The sequence below is a fragment of the Prionailurus bengalensis genome, chromosome E3 (assembly GCF_016509475.1).
Source record: "Prionailurus bengalensis isolate Pbe53 chromosome E3, Fcat_Pben_1.1_paternal_pri, whole genome shotgun sequence".
NCBI classification, from domain to species: domain Eukaryota; kingdom Metazoa; phylum Chordata; class Mammalia; order Carnivora; family Felidae; genus Prionailurus; species Prionailurus bengalensis.
The window spans coordinates 8,630,179-8,654,450 of NC_057357.1; the positions used below are offsets into that span (position 1 = coordinate 8,630,179).

The 24,272-nt window shown below is 59.0% G+C and overlaps 3 protein-coding genes and 2 long non-coding RNA genes across 8 annotated transcripts; 3 read left to right on the forward strand and 2 right to left on the reverse strand.

Moving 5' to 3' along the window:
• Window positions 1-2,007: 2,007 nt before the first annotated feature.
• PLOD3 (procollagen-lysine,2-oxoglutarate 5-dioxygenase 3) lies at window positions 2,008-8,911 on the reverse strand. Its single transcript, XM_043559768.1, has 19 exons — window positions 8,797-8,911; window positions 8,275-8,366; window positions 7,978-8,114; window positions 7,705-7,868; window positions 7,449-7,561; window positions 7,238-7,301; window positions 6,735-6,832; window positions 6,401-6,502; window positions 6,112-6,237; window positions 5,825-5,946; window positions 5,516-5,620; window positions 5,294-5,419; window positions 4,933-5,074; window positions 4,734-4,847; window positions 4,450-4,518; window positions 3,870-3,974; window positions 3,182-3,328; window positions 2,740-2,865; window positions 2,008-2,456 (listed from the first exon to the last, which is right to left on the reverse strand). The coding sequence occupies exons 1-19, from the start codon at window positions 8,909-8,911 to the stop codon at window positions 2,301-2,303; spliced, it is 2,223 nt and encodes a 740-aa protein (XP_043415703.1). The 3' UTR covers window positions 2,008-2,300.
• On the forward strand, window positions 4,983-7,747 carry LOC122471324. Its single transcript, XR_006294171.1, has 5 exons — window positions 4,983-5,099; window positions 5,314-5,435; window positions 5,533-5,626; window positions 7,122-7,180; window positions 7,634-7,747. It is a non-coding gene; the product is annotated as an uncharacterized LOC122471324 (long non-coding RNA).
• Window positions 7,804-8,528, forward strand: LOC122471323. Its single transcript, XR_006294170.1, has 2 exons — window positions 7,804-7,915; window positions 8,311-8,528. It is a non-coding gene; the product is annotated as an uncharacterized LOC122471323 (long non-coding RNA).
• Window positions 8,912-9,547: 636 nt separating the features above from the next.
• On the forward strand, window positions 9,548-20,366 carry ZNHIT1 (zinc finger HIT-type containing 1). 4 transcript variants are annotated; one of them, XR_006294169.1, is made up of 7 exons: window positions 9,548-9,652; window positions 13,361-13,531; window positions 14,841-14,920; window positions 15,055-15,224; window positions 19,029-19,158; window positions 19,425-19,513; window positions 20,339-20,366. XR_006294169.1 is itself a non-coding variant. In XM_043559770.1 (6 exons), the coding sequence occupies exons 1-5, from the start codon at window positions 9,595-9,597 to the stop codon at window positions 19,087-19,089; spliced, it is 540 nt and encodes a 179-aa protein (XP_043415705.1). In that variant the 5' UTR covers window positions 9,548-9,594; the 3' UTR covers window positions 19,090-19,100; window positions 19,425-19,513. The 4 variants fall into 4 exon arrangements, 3 of the variants coding, with proteins under 3 accessions (XP_043415705.1, XP_043415706.1, XP_043415707.1); XM_043559770.1 differs by lacking the exon at window positions 20,339-20,366 and having other exon boundaries at window positions 19,029-19,100; XM_043559771.1 differs by lacking the exons at window positions 19,029-19,158; window positions 19,425-19,513; window positions 20,339-20,366 and adding an exon at window positions 15,320-15,576.
• Window positions 19,392-24,232, reverse strand: CLDN15 (claudin 15). Its single transcript, XM_043559769.1, has 5 exons — window positions 23,863-24,232; window positions 21,098-21,262; window positions 20,066-20,147; window positions 19,882-19,998; window positions 19,392-19,798 (listed from the first exon to the last, which is right to left on the reverse strand). Exons 1-5 carry the CDS (start codon window positions 24,077-24,079, stop codon window positions 19,678-19,680), a joined length of 702 nt encoding a protein of 233 aa, XP_043415704.1. The 5' UTR covers window positions 24,080-24,232; the 3' UTR covers window positions 19,392-19,677.
• Between the last annotated feature and the right edge of the window lie 40 nt (window positions 24,233-24,272).

The window sequence follows — 24,272 nt, forward strand, 5'->3', positions numbered from 1 at the left end:
GGTGGCCCAGTTGCCCACCCAGGCAGAGCAGTGGCCTCCTGCCTGTGGCGAGTCCCTGTCTCCAGAGAGCCAGACCAGGTAGAGGAGGGCTAGGATCCAGGCTCTGCCTAGGATTGTGGAGATGAGTGCGGCCAGGCACACCTGGGCTGTAGAATGGAGCGGCGGGGGTGATTCTCAGGACCCCCTTCTGCCCCCTCTTGCCTGTTGCATGGTTTCAGGCCCTTCTGTCCCGGCTCATTCCTTCTATGCCTTCAAGGGCCCCCAGAGATCCCTGCCCTGCCTCCCTCCTGGAAAGGGGAAAGCGGGTGCCAGATGCTGGGACTCACTCACTGAGCCCCAAAAGAAGATCCACTGAAGGACGGCCACCGCTTGGAGACCCTGCAGGAGGCCGGCACGCTGTGGAGGGGTGATCCCACAGGGGCTGCCATGGGCTCTTAAGTACTCTCCTCATGGTCCAGCCCACCAGCCCTGGCCCTTGGTCCTGGCTTGGCCCCCGTTTCCACCCTCTTTGCTGCACACTGTACCCTTGTGAGCCCCAGGATGAAGAGTTAACCACTCTGTGAACCCACGGGCCCGTGACCAATAGGACCAAACAGAAATGCCCAGGGGTGTGTGGCCAGGAGCCTGGGGGTGAGGAAGGTGTTTGGGCCTTGGGCCTTTGTGAATAGCCAGGCTGACAGAGGTCTGGGAAAGCGGGTGTGTATCACCAATGGCAGAGCTCCCCACACGAGTGAGAACAGTTAGAAAACTCTTTAGTCGCCCTGGCCGACCCCTAAGGAGTAGCTCGGGCCTCCGTGGGGGACACATCCCAGAGGGAAGGGTTTTTTTGGCGAAGGCCAATGATTGGTGAGCCCCGAAGAGCACACCCTCCAAGGGTGCCTCACATCGCCATGGTCCTCCCCCCAACACTGGCCAGAGCTGTGGACGGCTAGCTTCTCCAGGTCAGGGAATGACACTTCTTAAATTAAGAAAAAAAATTTTTTTAGTGTTTATTTATTTTTGAGAGAGACGGAGAGACAGAGACACAGAATCCGAAGCAGGCTCCAGGCCCTGAGCTGTCAGCACAGAGCCTGACACGGGGCTCGAACTCACAAACTGTGAGATCATGACCTGAGCCGAAGTCGGACGCTCAACCGACGGAGCCACCCAGGCGCCCCAGGAATATCACTTCTTTAGAGTCTGACACAGGTCCCATTCGGTGCCTCTATCACTCGCTCTCCTCGCATAAAAGACGTTCCCACTTTTCATCCTTCATGGTGATTTTCTGACTGAGGTCTCCCCCAGGCTGTAAGCAACCAGAAGACAGGTCTGGTTCCCATCAGCACAGCTGACAAGTGCCCAGCAGATAGGGGATGCTCAGTGCATGAGATAGGATGAGCCAGCGTCTTCCAGTGCCACAGACTGACACGTTGTTTCTGTCCCTGTCCCCTGATTCACTCTCGTGAGGGTTTCCCCCTCCAGGGACCTCACCAGGAGGTATTTCCTCCCGTCCCTACTCAGCCGCCTTCCGTCTGCAGGGAGACCAGGGGGGAGATGTGCTGAGAAGTATGGCCAGAAAGATGCTCAGTCCACATGGAGGGGTGACCAGCCCCACCCATCAAGAAGGCAGGCTTGGGTCGTCGGGGTGGTTCAGTCGGTTAAGCGTTCGACTTCGGCTCAGGTCATGATCTCGCGTTGGTGGGTTCGAACCCGGCATCGGGTTCTGGGCCGACAGCTCAGAGCCTGGAGCCTGCTTCGGATTCTGTGTCTCCCTCTCTCTCTGCCCTTCCCCCCACTTGCGCTCTGTCTCTCAAAATAAAGAAAATAAAACATTAAAAAAAAAAAAAGAGGCGGGGGGAGAGAGATATGGGATCCACGGAAGTTTCCAGGTTCCCACACTGCTCTACCATCTGCTTCTGCCTTTTCCTCTTCTCTGGTGTTTGTCTTTGGAGTAACTGCAGGCGTCCCCTCTACTCTGGTGGCAGGAGGGATCTGGGGTCAGTAGGGAGGCGAGAGACTTACAGGGACTCAAGGCTTACAAATCCTCCTTTATTGAGAGGGTGAGAAACAATAATTTATCACACGGGGAGCCCTCAAAGCCTTCTCCCCAGGGGTCCTTGGGGACTGTGGGGAGGGGCAAGGGGGGGCTCCAGGAGCTTCCTGAGAGGGCCGCGTGTTGGGGAGGGGGGAGGCGACACATTCAGTCCCAGGCACACCGAACATCCGCTCAGGAAGCGAGGCGCCAGACAGACCCCCTTCCACGGAGGGGGCCCCCCCGGGAAGGCACAGCGGCAGGGTAGGTCTGGCAGAGTGGTTGAGTGTCAGGGGTCGACAAAGGACACCATGATGTAGCGAGTGCCCCGAGTGGTGGGCAGCCCCTCGTGGTAGTGGGTGAGGCGGCCAGGATGCAGGAGCCCCCAGCCCTTCCGTGGGGACGAGACTATGCAGTCGTAGCGCAAGAAGCGGCAGCCACCTCCCTGGAAGAGGGCGGGGGACAGAAGTGGGGCGTGAGCACACGGGGGAGGGGGAGAGGGAGGGGGAGGGGGGCGGGGCCTGGGGGGCAGACAGCCACAAGGGGGTGAGAGGCAGACTAGGGAGGCCCAGGAGGGTGGGGCCGGCAGCCCGGCAGAGCCGGGAGAGGACATGGGGCGGGGGCAGGGTGGCTGACTGAATGGTGTCAGGGGCGGGAGGGCAAGGTCCAGGGGCAGAGTGTGTGCGCGCGCACGCGTGTGCGGAGGGCCCCCGGCGGTGCGGGCTCACTTCATAATCCAGGCCCTTGTGGTTGAGGGCGACGTTGAGAGTGAAGGTGGAGGAGTCGTGATGGGGCCGCAGAGACGGCTGCTCATCTGGCCGGTAGCGGACCACAAAGTTCATCACCGCCCGGGTCTGTGGGGGGCCGTGAGAGAACAGGCTGGAAGTGTGGCTGTGAGGTGGGGGGGGGGGGGGGGGGGGGGGGGGGGGGGGGGGGGGGGGGGGGGGGGGGGGGGGGGCGCTTCTGAGGGGGTGAAGGCCCTGTCCGGGGGGAGGGGGCGGGGCTGCAGGGGTGTCGCTGCTAACTGCCCCCCGCCCCCGGCTGCCCTCCTGCGGTATCCCTTTCCACGGGCCTCCAGACGCTACCAAGGCCCAAAGGGTGCTGCCTGGAGACTTCCAGCCAGGACCGGGGTGTGGGAAGGTGGAGGAGGGGCAGGGGGCAGCGGCCCACCTTGGTGTGGTAGCCTGGGAACAGGCTCTCTGTCATGGGCCCCACGTACGTCCTCAGCAGCTGCAGCCACTGGTCCTCATAGCCCACCTGCTTCATGTGGATGTCTACAGTGGGCACGTTCTCGTAGCCTCCAGCCAGCCTTGAGTCCTGTGGGCGGCCGGCACTGAGCCCCAACGGGGCGGTGCCAGCCTCCCCCTTCCTCTTGCTCTCGGACCTTAAAGCTCGTGGAACCTGGGTCTGGAAGCCTCGCCCACTCAGCCTGACTCGCTCCTGCAGGCCCTCTGTGTCTCAGTGAAGACGTCATCTCTTCTGCGAAGCCCCTCGGATCCCCTGTGTCTGGGCCGAGGCCCCCCCCCCCCCCCCCCGTGACTCCCACAGCATCTGGGCTGCCGGGCGCAGCCTTCAGAAGTAGCTCCGGCCACTGACTATAGCGGGTGAGGTGCAGGGGGGCTCGGCCAGCACCGCCCAGTGCACCACACCGCCTAGGTCAGTGGCGGCACCTGGGACTTGCCTGCCCGGTCAGTGTTTCTTGAATGAATGAACGAATGAACACAGTTGTGCCCTCTGTGGGTCCTCTCCCCCTTGGGGACCCCTCTTTGGTGCCACTCTCTTGATTCCACGTCCCTGGCTCCCAGCCACACCTCCCCCCTCGGGGAGCCCTCCCTCCTCACTACCCAGCCCCCCTCACCTCATGCCGGCCTCCTGACCACTGGCCGTAATGCTCCATTTCCTCCACCAGCTCGTCACACATCTGGTCTGACAGCAGCGGGAACCAGTACACGTCTGGACATGGCTGAGAAGACAGGAGAGGAGCAACAGGGCCATCGGGATGCTCGGTGACCTCTCGGGGAGAAGCCAACAGAGCGGAGAAAAGGCGAGGGGCAGAAAGGGAAGCCGGGGGACGAGAGAAGCCGGGGACCTGGGGACCCGAGCGTGGGGACAGGCCATGGCCAGCGCTGGGCCAGGAAAGGCTGGGCTACAGAAGGTGGCAGTGGCTCAGAGAACACGGCACAGGTGGCAGGGGGGGGGTCCTGGAGCCCCGGGTTTGGGGCTTCCTTATGCTAACGGTCCCAGGAGAGAAAAGAGGACCGCTCTGATTGGTGGCAGGGTGGGAAGCTGAAGGCCCATCTGCTCAGCCTGTGCCTTTATCTGCCCGGGCAGAGCATTCTGCCCAGGAGGGGGTTCTGTTTGGAGACCGCTAATCCAGGCGGCAGACTCAGGGCGCAACGGCCACCAGGACAGTCAGGGATCCCGTGGGGGGGGTTCACCTGCTCCACGAGTCCCTGCCCTTCCAGGGCCCGGCTGTAGTTCTCGTGAATGTACTGCTCCCGCCAGTCCTGCGGCAGGGGAGGGGTGCGCGCTTTGACCCGTGCCCTCTTCGCGCCATCTGGTCCCCCCAAGGAAGCCCCGGCCCCACTACCACGACCGCCCGTCCTCAGGCAGTAGCAGACCTCGGGGGTGAGCACTGTGCGTGTGTGCGCGTGCACGTGTGCCCGCGTCCTCCTTTAGAGAAGGGCGTGCTGGTTCTCTGAGCGAGAGGCCCATCACTCACCAGGGGGTTGTCGAAGATTTGCCAGAGGTCAGGGTGCAGATGGTCTGTGTCATACCGAGAAGTGGCCAGGAGGCGACCAAATTCCTGCTGATTGCTGAGGTGGAGGAAGATGCCCTGGGGCCGGGTCGGGGGTCAGAGTGAGAAGACGCAGGTGGCTGCTTCCCAGCACCCCAGCATGGGGCCCCCAGGCCCCACTCACCTTGTCGCGCAGGCTCTTACAGAAGGCCATGTCCGGGTCGGTGTCGCTGCCCGAGAACACCTCCCTCTGGGGCAGCTCTGTCCTCAGGGTCTCGCCGCGGATCACGTACGCCTGGGATATATAGGGCACATTCCACACGCCCCTGGAGGCACCCGCACCGGGGTCAGGTGGGCACGATTCAACCCGGGGGCCCCTTCCCCCAGGGCGCCCGCTCGCCAAGCCGCGTCCCCGGTGAGGCGGCGCCGGTCCCCCCACCCCACAGCTGTGGCACTGCGACTGGAGGCCGCGCCGGAGCCCTGGGAGCGGGGCCTCGGGGGGGCACGCGGGTGGCCGCAGGCCGGAGGGCAGGGGCAGGACTCACACTCGCTTCCGCTGCACTAGTTCCACGTAGTCCTCGGACCGAGCGTAGTACTCGTCGGGGCTCAGGGCTCCCCAGAAGTTGGACCACAGCTTCCCGTGGCGGGACAGCATGGGCGCTATCACCTTCCTGTGGATGGGCAGAGGTGAGCCCTGTCCCCGGGGAACAAGTCGGGGGCTCCCCGGAGACTACCTGGGCTCCCTTCGGCCGAACTGGGCAGGCGACCTGTTCTCTTCAATGAGGATGCGCAGGGTCTGCTGGTTGGTGATGACGGCGTCCGCATCCAGGCTGAAGTAGAATTCGCACTCGGGGTCCTGCCGACAGCTGTCCCTGGAGGTGACAGATCAACGAACAGATGAGCTAAGACGGGAGCAGGCGGCGGGGGGGCGGGGGTGGTGCGCTTGCCTCCCCAGGACCCCTGGCTGGGAGGGCGCCCCTGGGAGGCCGAGCAGAGACCACGTGGTGAACGGAGAGGAACGACCGAGGCAACGTCCCTTCCCCCTCCCCCGTCCGCCCCTCCCAGTGCTCACTCACATGGCCATGTCCCTGGCCTCGCCCGGGGTCAGGGCCTCCTCCGGCCCCACAAGCTTCACAGCTGAGAAGTGGCCCTGGAGCCGGGGCCAGGAGTCTGCAATGTGGGGCTCATGGTACACCTCCTGGAGATGGGGGGAGAGATGGGAGGAGGGGAGAGAGAGGGCAGAAAAGATGGCGCCTGAGGAACAGGAGGGGGAAGGTGGTGAGCGGAAGGGGCGTAGGAAGGAGTCTGGGCCGATCCGGTGGGGGCAGGGCCCTTTGGGAGGCTGCGCAGGGGGGCGTCTCACGTTGTTATGCAGGAACAGGGTGACCCTGTCAGGGGGGTAGTCCAGGAGCAGGAGCCGCTGCAGGAAGCGGGGCAGGAACGGGGTAGGCTGTTCCACGAACACGGCCAGAAGCACCCGGGGGGGAGGCTGCAAGATACGACACCTTGGGGCTCAGAGGAGAGCCCAGGCCTCCCCCTGGTGTGTCCTGGGGATCCCCAGAGCTTTGCCCCGTGCACTGCTGTCCCGCATGCTCTCCCCGCACCCCCTGCCTCAGTGCCTTGTCCTGCCCGACCCTGGCACCCCTCCTCACCTGCCCCCCCGGGAGTATCCTCCGGTCCCGGCCGCAGAACCCACAGCCTCCCTGAGGAGTCCAGCCATTAGGGACATAGTTTCCCAGGTAATTCAGCTGGAGCTGTTGGAAGAGGCAGTGAGAGGCTGAAGCAAAGGAGTCCAGCAGGAGAGGGACGGAAAGTCAGGAGGACGGGCAGGGGACAGGGCAGGAGGGGAAGGGATAGACACTTAGACCCTCTCCCATCACCTCTGCCTCGGGGGCTGGGGAGGAATGGCTGTCCAGAAGGGATGGAGGTACCCAGGGGCAGGGGGCAGGTCTGACTGGGGCAGGGGCAGGGTCTGTGGGTATAAACCTTAGTCGGACCGTTCCCATGGACCACAACGGGAAGTGTATCATAGGCCACATTCCGGATACGCACGCGATTCCGATCAAACTTTAAAACTATCTCATCTGGGGAAGAAAGGGCCAGCTTTACACTCCCTTCCTCTCAAGGCTGCCAAGCAACAGATGCTTCTAAATATGGTGGGCGGGGGACCCCGGCTTCTCTAGAGGGTGAAGGACTGTGGCTCCAGGGGGGGCGAGGATTGGCTACCTTCTCTCTCCGAGGGTACTGACCAGGCTACTGCCACCCTGGGGTGCTCCACCACACTACCTGGGTGACCGGGGCGAGTCCCCAGTCCCTCGGAAAGGCAGCGTCCTCACCTGTGACAGGTGGTAACCACAGACCCTCCCTTTGTAGGATTGTTGGGTTAAACGAAATTACAGAAGTAGAGCCCCGACCCAGAGCCTTGGCACAAAGTACGTGTCCAACAGATGCTAGGCACAGCGACCCCCTCCGGCTGCCTTTCTCCTCACCCAAAGCCCCATTGAGGTTCTGAAAGATCCGGGATTTATGATCCAGATTGAGGCTGAGTTTCTCCTGCATGGGATGAGATGGGGCAGTTAACCGAGGAGCGGGCGGGCCGTAACTCCCCACTCTTTCTACTTCCTCCCTGAAGCTCTACAGCCCGCATGGCGCCTGCAGCCCTGCAGAGCTGCGAGGGGCCGCCCTCCCCGCCATCCCCACCCTCAGCCCTGGGTCCAGGTAGAGCCGTGTGTAGAACAGCTGGTCGTCATCATCATCCTCGTACTTCCACTGGCGGACGACTCGGTGGATGGTGGGGGCAAAGCCGATGAACCCTGCGGGGGGTGGGGAGGTGCTGACTCCAAGACTCTTAGGGTCCCAGACACCCATCCCCACCCCCTCTCTAGCCCGAAGGCGCCTGGAACATCCCAAGCCCCACCACTCTTGGCCCCTCAGCCTTGGGCACTCTGCCACTCACCACCAGAGTTGAGGAAGCGCTTCCCCGTGCCCACCTCAGGGTACTGCTCCGCCAGCCCCCACTCGGGCCAGCAGAAGCCCTCGGCAGAGAAGAGCAGGCGGCTCCCACTCTGGACGAACTTCTTCAGCAGCTCGGAGGGGCTGCCAGCCAGAATCACGTCGTAGCTGGGCGAGGAAGAGGGGCCTGAGCAGGACAGCCACTAGGAACCTCGGTATCCTTACCCGCCCCTCCAGCTTGCCCTTCCCCCCTGTTCCCCAGCCCCAGCCCCTTTACCTGTCCACGAACATGATGACCATATCCTCCCGGTCAGCATATTTCTCCATTTCCTTCTTTAGCCACCTGACCTTCTGTCCTCCACCAACCGTTCGGGCCACATCACCCCCTCGCCACTCCTGTCCCAGGCCCAGGGTCTGTGGTGGGGGGGAGACCCGCGGTGCCAGGGCAGGGCTCAGCCGGCCCGGTGGGCCCTCCTGACCAGGCTCACCGTGGGGCCCCAGGCATCCAGCCCTCAGCCCGCTCCAGGGGCAGCAAATCCCCTCCTAGGGGCCACGAGGGCATTCCTCTCCTCACCCGCACTGTGTAGTTGAAGAACTCCGCTGACCGCAGGAAACGCCGGTATCCTTCCGTCTTGGCTGTGGCCACCGTGATCACCAGCAGCTTCTCTGTCACCAGCCGGGAATTGGCGCTCGGGACCCGCTCACCCAGCTCACTGCCCCACGAGTTCCGCTCACCGCAGGCCCCCTTGCCCTCCCTCCGACTCTGCCCCTGTCCTTCTATTATTTTTATTTTTGTTTTTCCGATTCCCTCTTAAACTCTTCTCAACCTTAAAACTTCGGCCCCAATTGAGAGCTGGGTGGGAGAGACACCCAGGAATCCGGGATGAGTTCACATGGAGAGACTGGAAATCCCAGCTCGGGGTGGAGGTGTGGGGGGGTGGGGTAGGTGGGCGAGGGGCCGCGCGATTCGTCCCAAGGAGGGCCCAAGGGCTTGGGAGAGGCCGGCCACCCCCTCCAGGCCTCCACCCCCCCCCTCCCGGACCCTGCGGGCAGACACGCAAAACCCGCATCCACTCGCCGCTCCCGGGGCTCTCACCTGGGTTGACCGGGTCTCTGCCCCGGGGACGGTCGGAAGCAGGGGTCGCAGGAGGCGGGAGCAGCAGCAGCAGGATTCCCAGCAGGAGCCGGAGTCCCGGGCCCCAGGAGGCCATGGCGAGGAGCCGGCAGAGAAGGCACAGAGGCCCGCAGGGCGCCTGGGCTGTGCGCCTAGATCCCAACTCCGGGGAGGGGCTGTGGGCAGAGGGACCGGGGCTGCCTTGCGGCCCGCTGTGAGGAGGTACAGGGCTCGGGCTCCGCCCTGGAAAAAAGGCGTAGCCCGAGGCTACTGAAAACTCGAGAAGCCGGCGCCGTAGACAAGGCGAGGATTGTCCCCGGGCGTGAGCGCGCGGGCTGCACGGAGCCAGCAGAGGGGGCGCCCGGCCGGGAGGCGGGGGCTCGGGCCGGCGGTCGCGAGCCGAGTACTTCGGTCTGAGCCAGCCCGGCCCAGCGCCGCCTGACACACGAGGAAACTGAAACCCGGAGAGGGGAAGTGACCCCCAGCAGGTCCGGCGGGATGCGGAGGCGGGTCTTTGCCACAGCTCTGCCGGGAGCGGCTGGGCGGAAGGCCGGGCGAGCACGGCGTGGGGGCGCTCGGAGCGGCGACGAGCGGAGCAGCGGGGGGCAAGGAGGGAGAAGGCCGAGGAGTCTGCGGTGCCAGGGGCGCAGGGGGTTGAGGTTTCGGCAGAGGGTCACCAAGGGCCTCTCGGATTGCCCACTCAAGCCTACGCACTCTCTTTGGTAGTCCAGCCCATCATCTCTGCCGCCCCGGGAAGAATCTCCAGGGACTGCCTTTGTGATGGTGGCATCTTCAGAAGGACGACGAAAGGGAAATAACATTTCTCAAAAGACCACTGGTACCACCTCTTTAAAATGATCCACGTAGGGGACCCCACAAAATACACAGCCACCCTGAGGCCGGAAGTGGTTTTGCCCCTATAAAATATGGCGGAAAGCTTTCTGGTCTCCTAGGGAACATCACGTAATGGGTGGAAGCTTTGGGAATGCTAGTGGGATAATTCTGCGCACGCGCAAAAGCACGCGCTGCCGGAAGTGATGACACGCCTTCCACAGCGGGTGCTTTAGCACGCGTGCGCAGGAGGCTCTTCCGTCAGCTGTGTTGTGGAAATGGTGGAGAAGAAAACTTCGGGTATGTGAGCCCCGGGCGGTTGGCCCCTTACCGCCTCCCAAATCCGAACCTGGCCTAGGATGTTTTCAACCAGTTATTAGTCTCAAGTCCCTTCCCCGGCGCGCGGGCCCTGGCGTCGGGGTCGCTCCTCAGCCCATCCATTCATGTTTAATTGATGCCTGCCTGCTCCACGTCGGGCGCCTGGGTTGGAGATTGGAAAAAGATCCCTATCATCCCCGAACTGGCTTTCTGGGAGGGGAACAGACACGCAGGCCTGCCACTGCACTTCAGAGTGATAGGTGCGATGGCAGAGGGGAGCACAGCTCCTGGGCGCGGGGAGGAGTGGCATTTAACCTAGCTTCTGGGATGGAGGGCACCGGGAAGGGGGCGGGGGAAAACGCTTAGATGGAGGCTTGAAAGTCGGGTTAAGGTTTCACTCGGTGCAGTTGCGCCGAGGCTCATTCCCGGCAGCGTGAACCGCGCGTGCAAAGGCAGGAAAGCAAGAGAAAGCAAGTCGCTTGGGGAGCCAAGTTCACAGTTCGGGGCTTGCGGAGGAATAGCAAGAATAGTCTGGAGGGTTGGGGAAAGGTACACCTGAAAGGCATCCCATATAGTGCCAGAGAGTTTGAATTCTCTGGAGAGGGCAGTGGGGAATCATTACAGGCTCTCTTAAGGCAGGGGAGTGACCGAAAGAGATTTATCTTTTAGAGAGGCAGTTCTGGCTTCAGGGCGGAGCAGCGCTGTACGGCGGAACTTTCTGGAATGATGGGAATGGTCTTACTCAGCACCGTGTAGGATGGCAGCCTTTAGCCACATGTGGCGGTTGAGCATGTGAAATGTGGCTAGTGCCACGGAGGAACTGAATTTTAAATTTTAAACTTAATCTACAGCATTTAAACAACCACAGGTGAGTAGTGGCTACCCCCTTGTACAGCGCAGGTCTAGAGACTGGAAGGCAATTTAGGAGCCATTGAGTAGTCCCCCAGATTGACTTTTTAATGAATCCAATCGTGTCAGCATTTCTTAAACTCTTTGCTGGATCTCCATTATTCTCAGTATAAATCCCCAAATCCAAAGTTCTTTAGACACTTACAGGTAAGACTGTTAACAGCGGGCCTGACTTTATAACCACACAGCACCCCCTCCCTACGTGCTTTATATTACCAGCCATACTGAACTTTTTATAATTTATTGAAGGCACCACAGTCTGCCATCCAAGCCTTCTCCCATGCTGGTATGAAAGCCTGAAACACCCTTTTCTTCCCCCAACCAAGGTAACTTCTATTCATTAGTCAGATCTCAACCTAGACTTCTTATTTTCCTGTGGAAAATCTTTTGACTACCCCAGGGCCAGTTGGGTGTTTCTGGCATGTGCCCCCGTAGCACCGTGTACTTCCTTGTGCTAACATATCCTGTGCTCTGCTCATTTGTTTGATCATTTGTATTCCCCACTAGACTGTAAGCTCATGTATTCCCAGAACCAAGGGCACCGACTGGTACTTGGGAGGGAGGCAGTATACAGTGATCCAGAGCTGGGAAGCTCTGCGTTCTTCCCAAGCCACATACCAGCTGCATGAGCTTTGGACATGTTTCTTAACCTCTGAACTTTAGTAAACTGGGGATGATAATGATATCTCTCGCGTTGGGTTGATAAAGAGTTAAAGCTCTCACACAAAGAGCTTAGCATAGCGTCTGGCTCATAGTGCGTGCCCAGTGTTAGCCCCTGGTGCCGATGGTATTTATTTTGGTTACAGGCACTCGATAAATATCTGTTCAATGAATAAAGAGATAATTTTGTGTAGAGTTGTGAGACCCTGATAAAGAGAGAAGTTTAAAATAACTCCTAGGTTTCTTGTTTAGGATGCCTGTGCAGATGGTTCTGTTTACTTAGAGAGTTCAGGAATAGAAGCAGACTTGGAGGGGAAGATTTAAAATTTTGGGCTGCAGTGCCGAAGGGGTCATCTCTGATTACTGCTCGAAGCCTGTCATGTGGCCTCCCCTCTTGTCTCTAAGGAGAGGGCTGTCCCCATCTCTTTCTGAGTCTGATCTCTCTTCCTGGGATTGCAAACCCAAACATAGGGCTGTCTCTCCCAAAAGCAAATGACTCCAAAAAGTGGTTCTCTCAATCCTGAACCTTCTCCTGAGCTCCACAACTGGGTGTTCAACTGGTTGCAGGAGGTCAGCTGCTGACCTCACCATTTAATTTTTAAGTTTATTTCTTTTGAGAGAGAGACAGAGAGAGAGAGAGAGAGAGAGAGAGAGAGAGGAGTGGGGGCAGAGAGAGAGGGAGAGAGAGAATTCCAAGCAGGCTCTGCACTGTCATCACAGAGCCCAACGCGGGGCTTGAACCCACAAACCGTGAGATCATGACCTGAGCTGAGATCAAGAGTTGGATGCTTAACTGACTGAACCACCCAGGTGCCCCATTGACCTCACCATTTTAAACCTCTCTCTTCTTACCTACCGGCTGTTCACTGGGATCAGATCATTCTACACAAAATGTCTCCTTCTTCATTAAACACATTTGCTGAGTGCTTTTCACCATCAGAAAAACCTGAAGTCACATCAGGGATGCAAATGAAGGGATTCTTTCCACCAGAGGGAAATAGTAAAGTCTCAGGGTGTAGTAAAAGGAAGATTTTAGAAATACACACTGGATTTGGCCCTAGGGCATCGCCAGGGTCCTGAGTGTGAGTAGTTCCCACTGAATGGGAGTCATTTTGCTGGGGGTTGAAGAGTGGATGGGAGGTGAGGAAATGAAGCTTCCCATGGGTGATTCTCTCAAAGATGAGTCTTTGTGAATTTGGGTCAACACGTGAGGGTTTGGCAGGTTTTTCCAGTGAAGGGAAGGTCCCTGTTGGGGAAGAGGGTTTGAAGATGCAGGAGGGACAGAAGGACCCGAGCTGGAGATGGAGGGTTGGGTTTAGCAATGGGACTCAGTGGAGGGGTAGGGGGTGCATCCTCTTGGAATGGAGGGAAGGCGGGTGCCAGGCAGTTATATTTGAGAGCGGGCTGGAGGATGAGCATCTCTACGTGTGTCCTTTGAAGTAGGAAATGAGATTGCTAAGCATGACGGCTGAGTGCATGAAGGTCTCAGTGGAGGCTGCAAGCCCTGCGTGTACAGTGGTCCCCATCTGCACGGTTTGATTTCTGCCAGCAGTGAGAGGTCTCCAGGAGGCATCTCTTTGGCTGGGTCTGGGGATTGGGAGGAAAGGCCAGGGCCAAAGGCATGAGTGACTGAAATGACAGCCTTGTTAGCCAGGAGGGAGGCAAGCCAGAGGGGCTAATATATTGGGAGAAGGTACAGGCGCCAAGGGCTTGGTGACTCAGATGACATCAGAGAGCTGTGGTTCCGTCCGCACGCTTCCCGGAACCAAGGCCAGCCCAGCTTCTGTCTTCCCGTGCCCTCATGACTCCCTGGCTCTGCCCCACCCAGTTCGCTCCCAGGACCCTGGACAGCGGCGGGTGCTCGACCGGGCTGCCAGACAGCGCCGCATCAACAGGCAGCTCGAGGCCTTGGAGAATGACAACTTCCAGGACGACCCCCATGCAGGACTCCCCCAGCTCGGCAAAAGGCTGCCTCAGTTTGATGATGATGCAGACACCGGTGAGGCAGGGGTAGGAGGAGGCGGGTGGAGGGAGGGAGGACCGGGCTGGGGAGGCAAGGCCAAAGGAAGGGGAAGGGGTCTGCCTGGAGACAGATTGTAGAGGGACATCGGGTTGGGGCAGGGGGTGGGGGAGCCGATGACACAGGAGCCCCTCTGGCTTTGTCAGGGACTGGCTTCTGCGACTTCTGTGACTGTGAGCCAGCTGCTCTCCCCCTCTGCGTCACCTTCCTCTAGCACATGTAGAGTAAAGAACATGGAGAGCTGAGCTCCGGGAGCACTTCCAGCTCTGACTTAGAGCCTTGGACTTAGGGGAGCGTGGAGATGAATGTAGGAGCAGGTTAGAGAAGTGAGGGGAGGGATACACGGTAGTGAGAGGCCGACTCAGAACCCAGGTGAGCGTGTGCGCAGGGAGTGGACACGTGAGTGTCGGGAACGATGGCACAGAGAAAGATGGTGTCTTTCTTGGCACGTGCCAAGTAACTATAGTTGACCTTTGAGCAACGAGGGTTTGAGCTGCAGGGGTCCACTTGTACGTGGGATTTGTTCAGTCGGTGCTGTAAATATATTTGCTCTCATGATTTTCTTTCTTTTTTCTTAAGTTGTTTTTTTTTTTAGTGTTTATTTATTTTATTTTAAAAAAATTTTTTTTTCAACGTTTATTTATTTTTGGGACAGAGAGAGACAGAGCATGAACAGGGGAGGGGCAGAGAGAGAGGGAGACACAGAATCGGAAACAGGCTCCAGGCTCTGAGCCATCGGCCCAGAGCCTGACGCGGGGCTCGAACTCACGGACCGCGAGATCGTGACCTGGCTGAAGTCGGACGCTTAACCGACTGCGCCACCCAGGCGTGCCAGTGTTTGTTTATTTTTGAGAGAGATGGAGACAGCATGAGCGGAGGAGGGGCAGAGAAAGGGAGAGAGAGAATCCCAAGCAGGTTCCGTGCTGCCAGCACAGAGCCTGATGCAGGGCTGGAACCCCATGAAACTGTGAGATCATGACCTGAGCCGAAAGCAAAAGTTGGACGTTTAACTGACTAAGCGCCCCCCCCCCCCTTATGATTTACTTAATATTTTGTTTTCCCTAGTGTTGTTTTAAGAATACAGTATATAATACATATAACATACAAAACATACGTTAACCGACTGTTTATATTGTCAGAAAGGCTTCTGGTCACCAGTAGGCTATTTGATGTTGTTTTTTGGGGAGTCCAGAGTTATACACAGGTCTTGGACTACGTGGAGGAGGCCAGCACCCCAACCCCTGTGTTGTTCAAGAGTCAACTGTAATTAATTGTTCTTCCTCTGTAGGAAAGAAAAAGAAGAAAACTCGAGGCGATCATTTTAAACTTCGCTTCCGAAAGAACTTTCAGGCCTTGCTAGAGGAGCAGGTGAGAGGGCGTGGCCCCGGGGACTGGGAGGGCCCCACGGGGAAGGAAGGAGCCTGCAGAGGTCCTTGTCCCAGGGCGGTGTTTGCCACGTGGGTGGGCGGAGGAGGTGTGGAGCCTTCCCCTTGTCTCTACAGAACCTGAGCGTGGCCGAGGGCCCCAACTATCTGACAGCCTGTGCGGGTCCCCCCTCCCGGCCTCAGCGGCCCTTCTGTGCCGTCTGCGGCTTCCCCTCCCCGTACACCTGCGTCAGCTGTGGCGCCCGGTACTGCACGGTGCGCTGTCTGGGCACCCACCAGGAGACCAGGTGAGCTCAGAACCTCCCCCTGCGCCCACATCCTCTCCTTCCTATCCCCCAGCCTCCCGGGACCTCTCCTCCTCCTGGGCCTCCACTGCCTGCAGGTGCCTGAAGTGGACTGTGTGAGCCTGGGCGTCCCCAGAGGGGAAGGCCCTCTGCACCCCACCTCAGCCTCGGAGAAGGCTTGGCCAAGGAGAGAGGTGCTCTTCTGGACCGAGAGAGGAGCCGTTCACTCGCCCAGCAAAGCTGTGTCCTACCTGCCAGGGAAGACAGGCCTAGTCCCGGGGGCTGTTTGGGGGGAAGTGGGCTGGGCCCTCAGCGTGCTGTTGTAATAAAAGGTGTCATCCGAGGAGGAACCTGCCTCTTTGGTCACGTGGTGGTTTGGGCATGAGGGTCACGGGTCTCTGTGCTGTTCACTGCTCCGTGGGTTTTCCTTCCATGCGTCAGTCACCCCTCCCACTGTCTGTCTCCCTGGGTTCCCTGACCGAGGAAGATTTTGTCCCATTCTGCTGCCACGCCCACATCTCAGCCTTCTTTGGCTGTCGCTTTATGTCATTTTTTGATGATGGATTCGGTGCATTTGCTTTTGCTTTTTGTTTCTGTAGTTCTCCCGAGTATCATTTGAGCACAGTTAGGACTGGGTGACAGGGAAGTGGAGTGAGGGCTGGGGGTGGGGCACAGGAGGAGACTGAGGGAGGAGCCAGTCCCCTGTCTTCATCCTCTTGATACTTAACCGGGTAGAGGGATCAGCCCTCACCCTTGGTGCTGCTCCAGAGGAGGCTGCTGTTACCAGGGGCCGCAGTGTGCAAAATTATTAGTATCCGAGAAAACCCAGACATTTCTGGAGGCATGGGGAATTCACGATATAGAGGCCTCTGTTCTTGGTGGCCCTGGGTGCTATAATTCTTGTGTGCTGTGAAAGCTTCTTACACTCAGGCCTCCTGTAAGTGGATTGTGTGCTATGAGCTTATAAGCTCCTTGGAGTTGTTGTCTTAAGGCTCTGTATCCTGTTGGAACTTAGCAAAGCACATGCTTAGGAAGCATTTGTTGAACAAGTAACCTCAATGAGATATTAATGAGATCCAGTAAATTCGGTGTTAGGCATCTTTATAGGCTCTCCTCCCCCCTTTTGGGACTTTCCTACAGCTGGCTCAGGTGTCCCAGGGTCTGCCTGAGAAACTGCCTGCCCTTTCTCTGGAGACTTGAGGTGGGGTCAGTGGTGTCGGTGGCCACCCCAAGTTGAATGGTGGTGAGGATGCGGTTTGAGGACAATCCCAAGTGGTTTTAAAAGACGGCTGTACATTTTTTTGACAACCCTTTGATCGAAAGGTAGGGTCTTTGTCCCCTTTCCCTGGGATCTAGGCAGAATTCTGACTGCTTCAACGAGTACAGGGTGGCAGAGGTGAGACCATGTGACATTCAAGGATAGGTGATAAAAGGCAGGGAAGCTTCTGCCTTGTCAACTAGGACACTTGAGTTTTAGATCCCTCAGCCACCATGTAAGAAATCCAGCCATCCTCCAGGCGCCTGGGTGGCTCAGTAGGTTAGGAGTCCAACTCTTTAAAAAAAAAAAAATTTTTTTTAATGTTTACTTATTTTTGAAGGAGAAAGAGACAGAGCGTGAGCAGGGGAGGGGCAGAGAGAGAGGGAGACATAGAATCTGAAGCAGGCTCCAGGCTCTGAGCTGTCAGCACAGAGCCCGATGCAGGGCTCGAACTCATAAGCTGTGAGATCATGACCTAATCCGAAGTCAGATGCTCAACTGACTGAGCCACCCAGGTGCCCCAGGAGTCCAACTCTTGATCTCAGCTCGGGTCTTGATCTCAGAGTTATGAGTTTGAGCCCCGTGTGGGGCTCCACGCTGGGTGTGAAGTCTACTAAAGAGAAAGGAGGAAAGGAAAGAAAAGGAAGGGAAAGGAGAAAGGGAGAGGCAGAGAAAGAAAGAAAAATCAAGAAATCCAACTATCCTAAAGCCGCCTTGCTATGAGGAAGCCTAGGCCACACAGAGAGGCCACACGCAGGTGGCTGAGTCAAGCCTTCAAGCCATTCTAGCCTAGGCTTCCATTGTGATAGTGAAGACACTTCCAGGTAATTCTGGCACCTAGGCATCGAATCACCCTCAGCTGTTTGAGTCTTCATGACTGTGTCCTCACTGTCTTGGAGCAGACACAAGCCATCCCTGCCACACTCCAAGTTCTGACCTACAGAATCCATGTGTATAACCAAATGGTTTATGCCACTGAGTCTTGGGATGGTTAGAAAGCAATAGTAACTGGGACACCAGGAACCCAGTTTGCTGGCATCTAACTTCTGGCCTCAATTTGTGTCTCCCTCCCACGAAAGGAAACTTTTCTAGGCCCTAACCTTTTTTTTCCCTCTCTATCAAGAAGTACATGCAAGGGGGAACATTGCTGGCTCAGTCAGTAGAGCATGCGACTCTTGATCTCAAGGTCGTGAGTTCAAGCTCCACACTGGGCGTGGAGCCTACTTAAAAAAACAAAACAAGTACATGCAGGAAAGAAAATAGAAGGGCACCTGGGTGGCTCAGTCAGTTAAGCAGCCGACTCTTGATTTTGGCTCAGGTCATGATCTTGTGGTTTGTGAGTTCGAGCCCCGTGTTGGGGCTGACAGCGCAGAGCCTGCTTGGGATTCTCTCCCTCTCCTTGTGCCCCTCTCCAGCTCGCATGTGCTCTCTCTCTCTCTCTCTCTCTCTCTCTCTCTAAATAAACTTAAAAAAAAAAGAGGAAGGAAGGAAATAGAAGAAAAGACTATTTCTTGGTGGAGAAATACATCAGTGCTTCACTGTGATCACCTCCATTGGAACTCCTGTCAGATTTGCACTGAGTTAGTAGTCTCTTTGGTTTCTTTCCTAAATTCACTGGCTTTGTTTCATATTTTGCTGATATAAAAAGTCACTTAGATTCTGCCTGGTGTAAGATGTGTCTACTCAGGGACACACCCAGCCTTCCCCAACTGACCTTCATAGGACAGAGCCGGACCCAATGGCTTCCCATTGCTCTGAGCTAAGTGGCTCCAGGAGTCATCTGTTGACATCCTCTAGGAAGGGGTCACTGGACCCCTCCACTTAAAAGCACACATCCCTTAGGGAAAGCCTTGAAAAATTTTTGCCTGCTCCCCGTGTGCTAGGGAGATGGGTTTTCACCCGGGGCTTTGGGAAATCTGCACTGTGCCAAAAGCTTGTAGGGGCTGGACCCAGTGTCATGTGATGGAGCAGCACAGCCTCCTCCTGGGTACACAGGGGAAGGAGAGGCTAACCCTCTGGACTAGAAGGCTAGATCCCGGGGGCTTACTCCCAAAGCCCTCAATGACAGGTGAATTCAGTTGACGGGAATGAGTTTGGAAAGCCAAAAATTCCAGGAAGCAGGCCAGTTGTGTCTTTGGTCTTGAACAGATCGTGGTCGTACTGCTTGCTAACTGTGTAGCTTGGACAGGTCGCTTCACCTCTCTGAACCTCTTCCAGCCACTAGCCAGATAGAGGGAAGAATAAATGGGATGGTGCACCAGCCCAGTGCAGGGGCTAGGCGCGGGGGGGGGGGGGGTGTCCCTCTCCTTCCATTGGACGCCAGGCCCCTCTCTTGTGGCCTCGTTTTCCTGTCTCCCAAGCCAGCCCAGGGCCCAGTGCCATGTCTGAGCTGGACACCATCAAGTCAGACACACACCAGCAATATGCAGGCCTCTGTGAAGAGACGTCCAAAGACTTTGCTGGAAGTTATTGAACCTTTCCCTAGAAAAATCTGGTTGATTTGACGCACAGTTTCAAAGGGCTCGTTGGTTTGTGGTGTCCACTCGTAGGCACAGCCGAAGCAAGTGTTCAAGACCAGCTGTCTTCTTGTACTGCTGTGGGAAGAGCTGAGAGTAAAGAGAGTGAGTTGTCGTCTCGGGCCGGCCAGGGGGCATCTCTGCCATTTCCGGTTTCCTCGAGGTGGGTCTTACCACGTCTGCTGCTCGATGACTCTTGGCCATAATCATGGGTGCCCCACTCTTGAAATCACTTGCAACCCCTCCTCTCTTTTTCGGTTGAGACAGTCCGAAGGGGATAGAGAGAGGGACAGGTGGCAGCCTGAGGTCCAAGAACTGAGACGACCCTGGGGGCACCCCAGCCAACCCTTGCTTGGCCAGCCACTTCATGACACGAGCATGACACCCCCAACCCTGAACAGTTCACAGTACAAATTTATTTCTGCATAGATCATACAGAATACAAACAGTCGGGGTCGCCTCTGCTCCCTTAACCAACCACAGCCCAGCCCCAGAAGGTCCTGCCTCAGGAGTCCGAGGTGAGTTCTCAAGAGGCAGGTTCTCGGTCAGACGAAGGAGGCGCGGTCAGAGCCGGGCGTGGCTCGGGGGCACGGGGCGGAGTCGGGGCGTGGCCTGCAGCCCGGGGTTGGCGGGACCTCTGGCGGCTGGGGGCAGAGGCAGGGGCACGGGGTCCACGGGCCTCCTACACGTAAGCGTTCTTCCCGTATTTGCCAAAGCTGCTGTCGCCTTCTTCGTCCGAGACCGCGGGGTGCAGGGGGGCGGCGAGGCCGGGGGACCGCACCGCGGAGGCCTCGTAGGGGAGCCTGGGTCGGAGGGGCCTGGGTCAGCGGTGGGGCGACCCCGCTCCCGCCCCTCCCCCTCGCCGCCACGCGCCCGCCGTCCCTACCTGGGGGCCGGGGCCGCGTCGGGAGTGCGGCAGCAGGTGGAGCCGAGGCAGACGCCGCCCAGGATGGCGAGCAGGGAAGCGCTCCAGCCCAGGTAGAGGGCGGGGCCCAGCTCGTACCTGGGGACAGGGACGGTGAGGGCCGAGTCCCCCCCACTGCCCCCCAGGCCGGGGCTCCCACACTTACTTGGTCCCGGGATACAAGGGGTCGAAGAATTCCCGGGTGATGTTGAAGGCGTACCAGGAGATGGCCACCATCCCGCAGAAACCTGGGGAGGGAGAGGAGGGCGGCGCTCGCGCCCCAGGCCCAGCGGAGGAAGGGAGCTGGGGGAGGGCCACACGGGGGCGGCCCCGAGATCTGGACGCCCAAGAGCAAGTTGCACTCCCTCTCTTTCTTTTGCGCTCCCTAGCTCATGACTTTCTCCTCGGGTCCCGACCGCAGCCCCCCTTTCTTGCCTAGTCTCCCACGCTCTGCCCTTCCTGCCCAGCATCTTGATCACATCGTTGCCTCGTTTGGAATCTGCCCCATCCAAATCCTACCCACCCTGGAAAGTCCGGCTGTCCGGGCAATCCTCCCGCAGAGTCTGCCCCGACACCCCTTTCCTTCGGCCTCCCCGACCCCCCCGGAGCCTGTGACCTGCCTCTGTCACCCAGCGCAGTGAAGGCCTGAGGCCAGTGAGACCCCTGGGCTACAGGACCAGCCTTGCCGCTCTCTGGGGGCGCCTCCAGTAAGTCACCTGAGCTTTCTGAGCCCGTTCCCACATCTGGAGAACAGGGCAAGACCCACCCTACCTCGCAGGCTGGCTGCGAGGCGATAACGTGCGCGTGCGCGTGCTTTACAGACTGACAAAGGTGCTGTTGCTGTGCGCAGTGTGCTCGCACCCCGCGCACCCCAGACTCCGGTATCCCCAGCCAGGCTGTAACCTCTGGGGGACAGTCGCTCACTCACCTTTGCTCATGCCTGGCTCCTAGTGGGGGCTCAAGAAACATTGCTGATGGATTGATTTGGGGAGCATGAGTGAGGCTGGGGTGAACGGGGAGGCAGGGAAGAGCTGAGCAGAGAGGGCGGGTGTCCATTCAATGGGGAGGGTGAGACGCCCGCCGGAGTGGGGAGTTGGAGGCGACAGGGGACCACGGGTCTGCTGGCGCCACTCTCAACACCCCCCCCCCCCCCCCACGACAACGCAGGGCACACCCACCACCACCTTCCCCCAGTTACCAGCCAGTATGTGCAGGGCCCCTGCGACGGCGGCCAGCCTGGCCTTCCTGGAGAGCTCCATGCTCCCGATGTTTATGCAGCGCAGCCCCGCCATGCCTAGGAAGAGGCCCAGGAAGCCCAGGAAGATGGCGGTGATCATGAGCGCCCGGCAGGCCTGGAGGTACCCTGGGGAGGCGGGGCGCAGCCATGGGTCCCTAAGCTGGCCCCTTCCCCCTCCGGGGCTGAGCCAGCCCCTTACAGCCAGCCCCTGCTCGGGTCTCAGTCCATAAAGGCCCTCAAGTCCCCTCCTTCCCCTTCGGGGCCCTATTCCGCTGGAGCCCTGACGCCCCTCCTTCCTAGGGGCTCAACTCAGGCCCCGCCCCCGGTTCGGCGCACCTGCTTACTGGCTGTCTCCTTGGCACTAGTGACACTTTGGCCAGTTACTGCTTTGGTCTGGGGGCCGTTCTGGGCCCTGTGGGATGTTCAGCAACATCCTTGGCCTCTACCCACTAGATGTCAGCAGGAGTCCGCTCCAAGAGGGACCATCAAAATGTCTAGACGTTGTCAATGACCCCTGGGGGACAAAGTCGCCCCCAATCGCAGCCGAGAACCACTGCTCCGTCGCGAATGACAGAAATTGCACTTGAGTACTCAGCCCCTGCCCCACATCTGCTTCTCTCTAGGTCCCACGTAGCACAGCCCCTAGACATCATGAAGTGAGCTTTCTCCTGCAGTGACCTGTAGGGGGCAGCAGTTGCCCGCGGGTTACTGGGTGGGGGCTGGTTCTGATCTGGAAAGTGGGGTATCTAGGCGAAGGACAATCCAAGCACATCTAGCTCATATACATTGGATGCCTCAGTTTCCCCTTTCGCAAAGCTGAAGGAAACGGCCAGTTTCCTTCCCGGCCCCTCTTCCCCCTTCTCTTTGATACTTGCCAGCCACCCCAAGGACCTTGTTCCCCTTTCCTGGGTGGGGCCGTGCCACTGGTGCTGAAGACGCTGGGTCCCTGCCAGGAGGATGTGAAGTGGCCCGGAGTTGGCGGGTAGAGAGGAGGGACAAAGTTCTCTGGGAGCACTTTCTCACTCCCAGCCACTCCCTCTGGGGTTCCCCCCTCCCCCGTATCCTCTCTACCCAGGGCTGACCAGCCCTGGGTCCCTAGGCCGCTGTGGTAGACAAAGGAGAGATTATTGATGGGCCACGAGGGAGTGTGGGCTGGGCGGCTGTGGGGGATTAAATAATAGTCAGGACCCCCCTCGGGACCAGAGTATCCGCCAGCCTGGGTTCCGGCACCCCTACCACCTGTGGGGCTGTGGGCCGGTTAACGCTTGTGCTTGTAGTTTTCCAGCTTGGGTGAAACGGGGTTGCCCGCGCCCCACGCAGCCAGGCCAGCAGAGACGGCACTGTGATGGCCTGCGTGAAGAACCATCACAACGTGGGGTGCCCTGACGACCCCCGATGCCGGGCAGCTGCCCTCTGCCCTTCCCCCTGGAGCAGACTCTTGCCCCTCCATCAGCAGTCCCAAGTGGGGCCCTTCTCGGGCCGACAGGCTCACGGCAAACGCCCCTCTTCAAACCGCGGTGTGGCTGAGGGATGGGTGAGGCGGGAAGGGCCAGTGCTGCTAAGCCGGCTGCCTGCAATGTCCCTTCTGGCCACCCGGCATTCGGGGCTTCTGGTCCAGATGGTACCCAGCTTTTATCGGGAGCTTGGGGAGGGCACGTGCCCTGCACATGGCAAATCCTGGAGAGAGGGATGAAGGCACGAAATCCCTGCTGGATCAGGAGATTCTGGGAATCGCAGGGGCACGAGAGACCCACGCAGACCCCTTAACTGCGCAGAGCATCTCTGGCGTTCCCGCAGCCCTGTTCCAAACCCAGTGTTGGCTTCAGTTCCATCCACTTCCCAGCACCTACAGTGGCGAACCGGAAGAGCACGACGGCTCCAAGGGGGGTGTGGGAGTGGCACCAAAAAGAGGACCTGGTCCTCCCCTCCTGGTCTCCGGCACGGGCCTACCGAAAAGACTCCCCCGAGGGATGCTGGGGACTACTTGGTGAACAGGAAGAAGGAAGATGCTATACCACCAAGGAGAACGTTTCTGGAACAAAAGACCTGTACGTTCTGGCCCTCCGAGAACTTCAAAAAATCCACCGCCTGAGAACACCGAACACACATGCACACACACCCCTAGCTGCTTCCACCAGACACAGCGCCGCGGGAAGTCTCGCTTGAAGAGGGCCCTTGAGAATTCGCCGTGGCAGTGGCACCGATGCCTTTTAAGGGTCTCAACGCCAAGAACCCAAGATGGGCCTCCTCTGCACCCCCACGACCCCCTGCACTCTCACCACAAAGCTGAGATGCTGAAGTCGGTCGTGTGCGCACACGGGCCAACGAGAATCACGCTAACGTCCCAGGCTGTAGCTCAACACTCACAACCATGCCACGCGCCTGTGCACGTTCCCCCGGTTTTACAGTTGGGGTGAACGAAGCTCGTTTCATCACCTGCTGGGAGCACCGAGCTGGTCAGCTGAGCCCGGCAGTCTGGCCCTGGTGCCTGCACTTGGAACCACTAGGGGTGTCACATTAGGGCAGGGGGACACGTGGGACGAGGTCTCCAGTGCGGCTCCAGATGGGGGCCGCCGGCACTCCCAGCTCCCCGAGCTCGATCCAGGCCTCCCTTATCGGCTCGGTGCCTGAGGCCCGACCGTGGGCAGCAGTCACCCTCCCCGGGGGTCTCTCCCCGCCTCCCGCCGCCCCCTGGAGCGGGCCACCCCGCTCTCTCCACCCCATACCGGAGAGGGCCAGCAAGGACGGGAACTCCCGGCAGCTGTAGACTCCCAGGGAGTCGGTGGCACAGCTAAACCAGAGGTTCTCGAAGATGGTGTTGGTGGTGATGACGCTCCCGTGCACGGTGGACACTCGCCAGTAGCTGTGTGGCAGGGTCACCCCCAGCATCAGCAGCCCCAGGGCTGCCATGAAGAAGCCGAAGATCTCCACGGCCACCGACATGGTGAGATGCAGGGCCCTGAGGGGCGCCTGGGGCCCCAGAGGAGGGGAGGGGCTGAGCCCCAAGGGAACTTGAGGGGCTTTGGCTAAGGAGGGGTGTTAAGGCAGGCTGGAGAGAAAGGTGGAGAGAGCAGGGGGGGCCAGCAGCAACCTGGGGTGCAGATCTGCCCCCACCCCCCCGGCTTCTGCCCCCTGC

Coding starts and splice junctions, on each gene's coding strand:
- CLDN15 (XM_043559769.1), bottom strand. CDS start 24,079: ATGTCGGTGGCCGTGGAGATCTTCGGCTTCTTCATGGCAGCCCTGGGG. Junction 21,263..23,862: donor GTCCTTGCTGGCCCTCTCCG/GTATGGGGTGGA, acceptor CCGCCTCCCCAG/GGTACCTCCAGGCCTGCCGG. Junction 19,999..20,065: donor CCCTTGTATCCCGGGACCAA/GTAAGTGTGGGA, acceptor CCCTGTCCCCAG/GTACGAGCTGGGCCCCGCCC.
- PLOD3 (XM_043559768.1), bottom strand. CDS start 8,911: ATGGCCTCCTGGGGCCCGGGACTCCGGCTCCTGCTGGGAATCCTGCTG. Junction 6,833..7,237: donor GAACCTCAATGGGGCTTTGG/GTGAGGAGAAAG, acceptor TTTCTTCCCCAG/ATGAGATAGTTTTAAAGTTT. Junction 3,329..3,869: donor GGTCAGGAGGCCGGCATGAG/GTGAGGGGGGCT, acceptor GGCCGCCCACAG/GACTCAAGGCTGGCTGGAGG.
- ZNHIT1 (XM_043559770.1), top strand. CDS start 9,595: ATGGTGGCATCTTCAGAAGGACGACGAAAGGGAAATAACATTTCTCAA. Junction 9,653..13,360: donor CATTTCTCAAAAGACCACTG/GTACCACCTCTT, acceptor TGCCCCACCCAG/TTCGCTCCCAGGACCCTGGA. Junction 14,921..15,054: donor AGGCCTTGCTAGAGGAGCAG/GTGAGAGGGCGT, acceptor TTGTCTCTACAG/AACCTGAGCGTGGCCGAGGG.